Source organism: Trachurus japonicus, chromosome 7, assembly GCF_045865225.1.
Source record: "Trachurus japonicus isolate A0001 chromosome 7, Traja_1.0".
NCBI classification, from domain to species: domain Eukaryota; kingdom Metazoa; phylum Chordata; class Actinopteri; order Carangiformes; family Carangidae; genus Trachurus; species Trachurus japonicus.
The window spans coordinates 7,996,621-8,007,259 of record NC_140913.1 but is presented as its reverse complement, the minus strand read 5'-3'; the positions used below and the strand labels follow the sequence as shown (position 1 = coordinate 8,007,259).

Genomic DNA, 10,639 nt, shown 5'->3' with positions numbered 1-10,639 from the left:
AGCTGACATTTTTTCCTTTTTTTTTTTGTGAAAACGCTATGCTTTCATGGCCTCAGTGTTATTCATTTACATACCTCAGTAGACAATTTCATCAAGCAGTTTAAAAGGGGTCATGCCATATCAAATAACTTAGGAGAATATTCAGTCTTAACACTCTCTGGTAGGATTCTCGTGCATTTCAAGAGAGGAAGGATACGCTACTTTGTTAACCAAATGCGTCAAAACTATCTTTCCTGAGGAAAGGTTACACAAGACATGAAGAAGGGGGGTGTTGGGATGGGGGGGGGGGTTGGGGTTGGATGGAAGGTTTAAAAGTCCTAAAAAGCTTTGACATTCTTTTTGAGTGATAGACACATATTTATGCAACAAACAACCTCCTCCCGAAAAACAAGGGAGGGGGGAAGAGGAGGAGGGGGGGGGAGATTGTGTAGCCTGGCAAATCAATTTCCCACTCCCACACACTCATCTCATTTCACACGTGGCCTTGATCCAGCCGCTGCTATCGCCTCTAGCCTCAGCTGACTGGCTGACCTATGGCATTGTTCTGTTCTGCTTTAGCAGCTCTCCCCCGGTCACCTGAGAACCAAACTCTGCTTCCTGTCAGTCTCTTTTGGTTTTTGTTTGGAAAAAAAGAAAAGAAAGTACCACTTCCTTTTTTCTTTTTTTAAATACATTTTTTTTTTGAACCCCCTGAATCATCAAAGACATGTCTCTATCTGACATAACATACAGGTTGTTTCTCTATATGAACAGCAACAAACAGGTGTGACAATGCTTTGTAATGCGCCCCCTCCGGCTGGTGGGGGGGTGAGTACTTGCTATTGCCTGTGATCTACTGGGGTTCTCCCAAAGTCAAGACTCAAATGCTGGCATTTTCAACAGTTAGAAAGTGCACAAAAGGAGTTTTCATTCTACATTGGCTAAAAGCACATTTACAACATGCCTTTGACATCAGCGTTACACAAGGGTATCATACTGTACACCACAGTAGCTGCGACGGGTCACTCAAAGGCAGGTTACACTACAGTCTCCTACTTGCTTGTTTTAACATCAGAGAGAATGGGCTCATGGCGAGCAGGCCTTAACCATTAACAATACAATAACTGCACAATGTGGTCAAACACTATGTGCAGAACATTATTCAGAGGCATCGTCATCTTTTTTTTTTTTAATATACATGAACTCACATGACACTTAGGAACAAAGAGCCAACCATCTAAAGTTTCAAATTTGACAGTCATTTCTCAGATTCAGTAGTACAACATACAGTAGATGTTTCTGACACTTCTGGATCAAGGACAGACGAATATAGGAAAGGAAAAACAAAGGAAACCTATGAAAACACTTCCAAAGTATTGTACTGTTTCATCAACAACGCCTACTTTGCCTTCAGCTTGACTGAATGGTTATGTTTAAAGCCACAGTTGAGCAGGTCTTAGTGATATTAAATAAGGTGTAACTGCCTCCCATTGATAACGCCCCTCGCATCTCTTCTAGACAGCTAGTGATCCTCCGATAAGGTAAAGAGAGAAGAAGAGCAAGTCAACAATTACACTGGAAAAATATATGTATGTTTATATTCATATATATAGCATCTTTAAAATCTATTTATACAGAATGTATATATAGTGTACTTATGGCCATCTTGGCAGAGAAATAAAGGCATCTGAAACAATCACCACTCTCTTGATGCCGTGGTCTTCCCGGGACCAGACATTGTTACATTGCAGAAATGCGAAGAATCAGGAAAGAAAGTGAGTTCTCTTCTTTTTTTTTTTCTTTTTGTCTCAGTGGCACTTTGTGCATCAAAAAATTAAAATCTAGAGTAAGGCTACAAGGGTGTGTATGTTTATCTGATAGAAGTTTGTCAAAGGAGGCCATCCTAAAGTATCCTCTAGGGTTGGATATGTTGCTCTGTGTGTGTGTGTGTATGTGTGTGTGTGTGTGTGTGTGTTTTAGACTCATACATCCAGCCTAAAACACTGCTGGAAGAGAGCTCTATATATGTACCATTGTTCTGATGAAAATAATAAATAATAAAACAAAGCATTACTTAAGCATCTCTGGTACATCACAGAGGTTTTGGGTGAGCCAGTGGTGGCCGCTACAAAGCGCTTGGGAGAGGTAACATTTCTGAACTCTATGGTTTTTTTTTTGTTGTTTTCGATTTTGTTCTTTTTGTCGTCGTTTTTTTTTTTTTTAACATTTCTTGGTTTTCATTCACCTGACAAAAGCAAACACACAGAGACCAGATAGCGACAGAACAGTGATTGCTTTTGTTGGGGTATTTTTTGTCTTTACAATCAGCTGCTGGTATGTCTAGGTATAAGCCTAAGTAATCAAACAGTATTTGTATTGATTTTGCTTCTTTATTTAAATATTAGCAGTGGATCTTTAAGACTACTCGGACTCAACCGTCACATCATCACGCACATAAATAACAAAATAAATATACAGCCATATCAGTCAATTTCTTTCATTTTAAATAAATAATAAATACATACTTTCATTTTTTTCTCAGCAGTGAGTTTTCAGAACGTAGCAGTAACAGAAGGAACATAAACGAAACAAAAAGGGAGAAAAAACAAGAACAACCCAAAAAAATAACTTTTGCTTTTGTAAAATTATCAAAAAATTGTATCAGTTATAAAACATCTGCACTTAAAAAGGTTTTTTAAAAAGTACTCAAAACAAAATATGCCTTGTCACTCATCTATATAGATTCTTAAAATATTGACGTAAGACATCTGCAAATCGCTTTGACCATGATAATCAGTAAAGATGCATTTTTTTTGTGTTACAAAACCAAGTTAATAATAAATAGATTGCTTCAAATAAATAAACCTCAATAACATAAATGGCAATAAGTTACAATTTAAATGCTCAAATTTAAATAATTCATATATAACAATAATTATTGTACCACAAAACTATTAATTCAAATGAAGTGCAATTCCTATGTTGATAAATACTATTGATATGACTAACTGAATTTGAAATGTGTGCACACTATTACTATTATTTCAGTTTACAAAAAAAACCAAAAAACAGAACAATAAAGAAAAAGGATTCATCTGCTGCTTTTTAAAACATGATATCCGCTTCCTGGATCTGTCTCATGACCTTAACTTGAAGAAAAAGTATTTTCCCGCTAAACAGAGTCAACCTTGCGTCGTTGACGTCTTTGCCATAAAGCAAACACAGATTCAGTTTAGTGCATGCTTCATATTGCTGGGGGGTGTGTGTGTGTGTGTGTGTGTGTAATAGGACGGGGTGGGGAGCGGGGCAAACGCACGCACACACACACACTCGCCACAGTGAGGGCTTAACGTGGGACAAGAACTGAGAGTCTTCATGTTTGGCTCATCCGTGTCCTTCTCTTCCAAGTCGCCAAAGCTCCTGTGAGCGAGCACGTTTCAGTCGAAAGTGTTGGAAAAAAATAAAATAAAATAAAAAAAACGATCAAACCGCGCAACAGCGAAACACCTCCAAAACCAGTTAAGGACACAAAAGAGACAACAGGTAAACATACAGCATATTAACCCCTCCCCCCCCGACTCCAGATACAGTTTCTGGAAACATTTATTCTTCTTTTCCATCCATCCTGACTGAAGGATCCGTTTCCTCCTCCTCGTCCCAGCAGCAGCATGGTGTGGATTTTGGTCCGCGTCACTTTTCTTCTCACAGAGTGCTCCCTGGGTTGATTTTTTTTTTTTAAGTTGCCGTTTATTTAAATAACCTGAATTCCCTTTTTGTTTTTGAATCATATTTCAATATATTGTAGAGTATTTCAACATCTCTTTCATCACTCCGTCCCTCTGACTTCACCTCCTTCACACTCCTGCGCTTCAGGACAGGTTTCGTTTTCTCCGTGTGTATGTGTGTGTGTGTGTGTGTGTGTGTGTGTATGTATGTGTGTGCGTGCGTGTACGTATGTGTGTACGTGCGCGTGGAGCCTCAGACTTTGATGCCCTTCACAGCTTTGTTGATGCTCTCCAGCAGAGCCTTGTTCTCGGGGCTCTGGAAGCAGTCCTTGTTGGTGTACATGTCGGTCAGGGTGCTCACGTAGCTGTCGAAGTTCTGCTCGGTGATTGGCTCCTGCTGTGGTGCAAACGACAACCAATCGCAACTGAGAAGAGCAGGGAAACAAACGCCTACACGCGAGATTCACCTCAAAAACAAATACATTAAAGAAGCTGTGCGTGTGTGTGTCAAAGGGGGTCCGGTGTCTGTCTGTGTTGCGTCTGTGTGTGTGTGTGTTAGAGCAACTCACCATGTGTGGTAGGCGGATGTTGGCCAGGCTGCGGATCAAGGCGCGGCTGAGACCAGACAGCTCCATGAAGAGAGCCTCGTTCTGCTCCTCGATCATCTTGTTCTCGTGCTCGATGCTCTTCAGGTTCTTCTCCATGGAGGAGATCTACAACACACAGCCACATGGTTTCTACCAGCGCTACAACTTTAGGCATAAAGATTTCATCTCTAACTACAAATTAAAGTTTGAAGACAGTTCTGGTTCAGCTTCCATGAAAAGAAAAGAATCAATTATGAATGTTTTCTACAAATGTTTCCTTCATGTAAAGTGAAGTTGACAACTTGTTCCTACAGACACACTACTACATGTTTTAAACACATTTCTTTTGCTGTGGTTGAGATTTTTGGAGACGCTGCAGGTCCTGCTTTAAGTTGAAAACTTGTAGGGTGAGACTTTTGTAAACAATGACTTGGACATCCCTGTCCAGTCCCTGATTGGGTCTTATCAGTGATAACTACCAATGGTGAACACATACACACACAAATTACAAGCATTACTGATACTTATCCTTATGAGAAACTTGCCATTTCAAAGTTATTTTGCCTTTTGTATCTTTAAATTCAGAATATTTTAATGCTTTGTCTTCATAATACCGTATATGAACAATCAAACCTCCCTTCACAGTGACTTCAATTCTCATTTTACATTGGTTTTTACTACACAAGTGGAGACACTCACCTGAGTCTGCAGGTTGACCATGTCAGCTTCCATTTCATTGTTGGACTCGTTGAGGTCGTTAATCTCTTTGTTGAGTTGCTTGATGTCCTCATCATTGTCCAAAACTAAAGGAGAAGTCGTAACAGTTAAAATAAGAAAAGAAAAGAAAACAACAGCATCTGGTCTGGTTGTGATTCTTATACATATTGACTTGTTCATCTCACCATCACTGGCTCTGAACTTGGTGCTCAGGTAGTCCTCTGTGGGGAACTTGGCCTTCTTCTTCGCAAACAAGGCTCTGGGGCATCCTGAAAGGCTGCAGACATGGGGGGGAGGGGGTGTCACTGCATTGATTACGCTGAGGCCTGAACTATCGGCTTTGACATTACATCTGATTACATGTAGGATCAGTGTGAGCAGCTGCAGCTCTGATGCTCAACTCAGGAGGCGTTCAGGCACAGTCGGACTGAAGATGCTTTCTATGTTTATACAAGGGGGTACTAAACTTTTCAATGGCAAGGCCCCCTGTATAGCATTAGCTTCTGGTAAGGGACCTCTTTTCAGTACTTCCTGACAATATCTAAAGCAAATCTAATGCAAAAGTGCAGTAGCATGCTACATGCTAGCAAGCAAGTTATTTGAGATACAGATCAGCTCGTTGGAGCCACAGACCACCAGGCCAACACTAGTTTATAACATTAAATTATGTTTGACTGAAGGCAGATGAGAATGGTGGATAAGATGATAAGATTTTAACATGATATGAAATATATCTTGTAAAAATGTACATAAAACACTTCCACTTTTTTATTTAATTTTTTTTTTCTCTTTGTTTAATTCTTCATGCCTGTAGAATGATACCTTTACCTATTAAGATCATGACCTTTATTTATTTACTTATTTAATCTCCTTAGATTGGTATGCACTGATGTTGTAGGGTGGGGGGATGGATATGGTTGGGGTGTATTTGTATATATGTTCGGTGAAAAATCAAAAAGTATTGTCTTTTTATATTACTGTCTTTCCGTACGTTGTTCTCAATAAAAAGAAAATGTACATGAAACAAAAATAATTTCATGTTTTGCATCATATTTTTCTTAATCGTCCTTGCAGTTTGTTGAGGACTCCCTAGTGTCCACAGGCAACACAGAGCCCCGGCCCCCACTATGACAACAACTGTTTTACAGTTAACAATGGAGCCACGGTTAGAAACTAGAAAGATCAAAACCAGAGAGCTAGAAAGTTTTCTGAAGAGTGGTTTTAAAGTTCGGAGTGGGCTGCTCCACCTTTGTCACTCTAGCAGTGTCTGACTCCGCCCATTTTCTGACTCGTCCTGAACCTGTGTGACCTCAGTCGGTGACTTACCTGCGGTGTGTGAGGAAGCTCCCGTTGGCGTGTCCCGAGCCGTCGCAGCCGGGGGTGGGGCAGGTCGGCCCCTCTGTCTTGAAGGCCTTCCAGTTGAAGGGCGTGCCGTTCAGGAGACCCTCTTTCTGTCTGCGGGCCGCCAGCGGACAGCCGTAGGCGCTGCGGTGCGTGGCGTACTTCCCGCTGATGTGGCCCAGGCTGTCGCAGCCGGGCACGGGGCATCTGCAGGGAGCAGAGGAAAGGAGGGAAACAAAGGAAAAAGACCAGAGGGAGGAGAGTCGTGCAGCGGAAGAAGGAGAGAGGAAGTGTTGAAGCCAGGCAGTGAGGAAAGAAAGAGAGCGAGAAGGCACGAGGGTTAGACGAAGGAGAATCCAAAAATGTAAACTGTAGAGAAAGTTCAGAATATTATAGTAAAGATCAAAGTTATACACTTTCTCTACTGGGCCAAATTCATTTTCTCACATCTACGTTTGACATATTATTTATGCAAAAAAATAATATTACTAATGCAAAAGCTATTCAGATTTAGCACATAGTGTTAACAACAATTAACTGTTTTGTGTGCAAATGCAAAATGAAGCCCATGTACTGTATTTCTCATGTATTGTTCATGTCTTCTACGATACTCTACCATGAACTACATTTAGAGTCAGTATCTGCAATAAGTGTATTTTCCCATCAGTAAGGGCCTGATTGTTTGATTCAGTTATGGGGGCAGGTCACTACCTGTGCATATGATTCATAGTGACTTTCTTCTCTCTCTCTCTTTTTCCTTTTTTTTTTTATTGCATTTTACGTTTTACCGTCAGTCTCACTAAAAGCAGACATTATGGCTTTCTGAGCGGTACGAACTTTAAAAGCTCGGAGTCCTCCTGGTTGTCCTTGGTAGGAGTTTTAATTCCACTTTTCTTGGCACGCGGGCACCCAGAGAGACTGAAAACAGAAAGTATGGAGTTGATAACATAGGGCTGAAAAAAGGTCTGGTGAAGTGATTGCTTGATAAAGGGAGAGAACATTATAAAAGGAAGAATAATTTCACCAAATTACAAACCAAATCAACTCAAAAACGCCTAGTATGGCCGAAAGTAGGATCATGGAAATGTGTGTGGAAATGTGTGAGTCCCTGTCTAAATCTACCATGAACTGTCACTAGGCCTCTCTGACTGACATGTGTGCATGTGTGTCTGTGTGTGCGTGTGTGTTTTTGGTGCGTGTGCACTGTGCATGTGTGTTTTCTGCTTGTTACCTTCTGTGGGAGGCGTAGTTTCCTGTGATGTGACCTGAGCCGTCACATCCCGGAGTGGGGCATCTGGGGAAAGAGAACAGTGCACGTTAAGCATTTAATAGGAAAAATAATCAGATATTTCATAGCGGAGTGTCTTGTTGACATGGCGATATGCAGATGAGAGCAATGGCCCGCTTCTTTATTCTGCTTATTTTTCATTCACTCTCCTGCAAGTTTGTTTCCAATCTTTTTAAAGGCTCTTCTGCAGTTTATTGTGACTGTCTACAGTGAGCCGTGAAAAAAGGGCCTCGTTTCTGGTATAAAGAGCTATATCTACTATGGAATTACGGTTCCATTTCACATTTACATGAACTGATTGAAGTGAGAGCGAGCATAGTCCGAGCCAGCTGCAGGAAAACACACCATGACAGATGCAGCGGCAGCAGCAGAGGCAGCAGCAAGCGACAAAAGATAAGTTAACGTCAGCAGAATGGAGCATTGTGGCGTTGGACGGTGTCAGTAGCAGTGCAGTGAAGTGGCAGTGAAAAGGCAGTGAAGGTGTAAGAGCAGACATACTTGAGTTCAGGGGTGTGGGCCGCCATGAGGGACCGAAGGCTCTTATCAGCGAGAGGACACCCAGACAGACTGAGAGAAAGAGAGGAAGAAGAAGAAGAAGAAGAAGAAGAGGAGGAGCGGAGGAGAACGGGCAGAGAGAGAGAGAAGGATGAAAATCGGGGAGGGGGGGCGAGGAAAGCCAGTGTGAGCAGATTGAAAAGGAGAGAGGGAAAAAAAGGACATGAGTGAAGGGAAATCAAGAATGCAAGGCATACCAAGGTCATTTAGGAAGAAGAGGACAGACGGCAAGAAGTAAATTACTGATGCATATCAAAGTCAATGACCGTCTTTGCTTCCCGGGCTCACGCTACGTTATTGCCTCTGGCATGTCAGGATCAAAAAAAAATATTTGAATTAGTCGTGGTGGGACGCAGGTGGACCCGGGAGTCTCGGGCACAGCTAACATTTCATATTAGAGTTTATACAGAGAGAGTGCATCACCCCGAATGAGTGGGCAGCGGTGCATACCTGCGATGGGAGGCGTAGTTTCCGGTGATGTGGCCGCTGCCGTCGCAGCCAGGTGTTGGGCATCTGGTGGTGGTGAGAGAGAGACACAGAGTTTGAGTTACAAAGGTCAGAGGGTGTTAGACATAATTGCCCAAATTCCCAGCAAAATCTATTAAGCCACTAATTAGCTACTGTTAAGTTAACATTAAACCTGATTAACTTCAGGAGTTGCTGTGGCTCTGTGGTCTTGTTACTTACGAGAGCAGCTCTTTCTTGGCGTCCTTGGGTTGAAACTTGACCTTGAAGCTCGGGGTTGTGACCTCTCCTGGGTACTTCCTGTCCTCCACATCCTGCATCATGTCACAGTCCTCCATGTCGGACGAGACAAACGACTGGCCGGTGTGCTCCATCTGGACAACGCAGAGAAAAACATGTCCAAAAATATGAATCCACCAGTTTTCTTATCTAAATACTGTTCATGTGTCATGTGTCGCTGTGTTGTTGTCTGGGTTGTATTTACTTTTTTTTTCTCTTTCGGGTGATGGCTCTCTCGCAACAGTTTGCAAATTTGTTTACAAGCATGGAAACTTTATAAAACCACAATGTGCACACGAGTCTCTGATCTGATCCCCTTTTCTTCTTTTGTAGACAAGTGATGTTTCCAAATGCAGAATGTCCTCATAAAAAATTTACATTCAAGGCCCTTTATATTTCTTTTGAAAAAGTTCAAAGGAGTACAAAATTAGCATATGCCAAAGCCCGGATGGTGCAATGCACCTGACACACCACCTCTGTTACACAGTGCAATGTTTTAACTGTACAGTAACTCTCACATTTCGGTGAAATAAATGAATAATAGAAAGAGGAAAGGGGGACAGGAAATAAGGCAAGGGTATTAGACAAAGACAAAGTGAGGTAAACAATTAAGAGTTTTTTTTTATTCAAAAAGCTCAAGGGGAATTAAGTGTGTTGTTATTTATGTTGCAATACTTCCTCTCTGGCTGGTATCACAGGAAACACTGCCTTCTTGGAGCTGCTACTTTTGCTCAGTGTGGTTGTACTGACCTCGTCCATGTCCTCCTCCCTTTGGCGGTTGGGTTTGGTGTAGTCCAGCGGTCCCTCCAGGTCCTCCTGCTTGTAGGCCGGCAGGTTGGGTGACGTCATCCCGCTACTTCCGCCGTGATGCAGCGAGGAAGAGGAGGAGGAGGAAGGGTCTGGGGAGCGGACTCCGGGACTGGTGGCGGAGAGACTGCCCTCCCGTTTACAAGGCTTCTTCATGCTCAGGTCCAGGGTGCCGTTCTCATCCACTTCGATGTCCATTTCCTGGAGAGAAAACGCAGGGAGTTTGTGACTGAAGCAACAACACCACAACTTCTCATACAACTAATCTCCTTGGGCTGAAAGAGAGTGCTCTATGTTAAGAAAGGCATTATGGAATTAAGAAGAAAAAAAAATGTATATAAAATCTATTATAAAGGTTTATATTAGGATATCAGATTTTTCTTCATAATAAGGTCCTCACCCGAGTCCTGATAGGCTGACAGGCTATTGCTAATTAACCAGCTCATGCAGCTAAGGACAGGAAGTCAAAGATCATGAGAGTCTTATTTTCTTTTTAGATTTGTGTCACTTTCTAAAGAAGATCTGAAGTATCACTCAATGAACCAGCTTGCTGCTAACGCTAGGTAGCCAGCTAAACAAGTCTGCTTGCTAAACTTGTTAGCATTATGCTACGAGAGTCAGGTGAGGGTTGGCTGAGAGGTTGAAGAATTTAGACTTGTGCCAATCCAAACTAAAACTTACCATATTTAATATAATAACTTATTTTTATTTTTTGTTTTTATGTTTTTACTGTAGGATACACAATTATAATTGTAAATGTAGACAATGTATTTTTACATTACTGTAGGTCTCCAAACATATAGGCTATGACAGAAAAAAAAAGGAGGAAGATGATACACAGACATACAACTAATAAATGCATGTGCATGTAATCAACTATTCTCACATATAAATAA

At 41.6% G+C, this 10,639-nt stretch overlaps 1 protein-coding gene across 8 annotated transcripts in view; it reads right to left on the bottom strand.

The window, feature by feature from the left end:
• Positions 1 to 1,943: 1,943 nt before the first annotated feature.
• Positions 1,944 to 10,639, bottom strand: part of myt1b (myelin transcription factor 1b) — a 118,949-nt gene continuing 110,253 nt past the window's right edge. For 5 of the 8 annotated variants that reach the window (XM_085781047.1, XM_085781048.1, XM_085781050.1 and 2 more), the window contains 11 exons: positions 9,687 to 9,944; positions 8,880 to 9,031; positions 8,643 to 8,705; positions 8,136 to 8,204; positions 7,581 to 7,643; positions 7,187 to 7,267; positions 6,335 to 6,556; positions 5,194 to 5,285; positions 4,991 to 5,094; positions 4,274 to 4,417; positions 1,944 to 4,101 (listed from right to left, as the gene is read on the bottom strand). In XM_085781047.1, coding sequence (XP_085637173.1) covers positions 3,958 to 4,101; positions 4,274 to 4,417; positions 4,991 to 5,094; positions 5,194 to 5,285; positions 6,335 to 6,556; positions 7,187 to 7,267; positions 7,581 to 7,643; positions 8,136 to 8,204; positions 8,643 to 8,705; positions 8,880 to 9,031; positions 9,687 to 9,944 — 1,392 coding nt within the window. In that variant the 3' untranslated portion in view covers positions 1,944 to 3,957. The remainder of the gene's footprint in view (positions 4,102 to 4,273; positions 4,418 to 4,990; positions 5,095 to 5,193; positions 5,286 to 6,334; positions 6,557 to 7,186; positions 7,268 to 7,580; positions 7,644 to 8,135; positions 8,205 to 8,642; positions 8,706 to 8,879; positions 9,032 to 9,686; positions 9,945 to 10,639) is intronic. The other 3 variants (XM_085781053.1, XM_085781054.1, XM_085781049.1) reach the window with 2 other exon arrangements.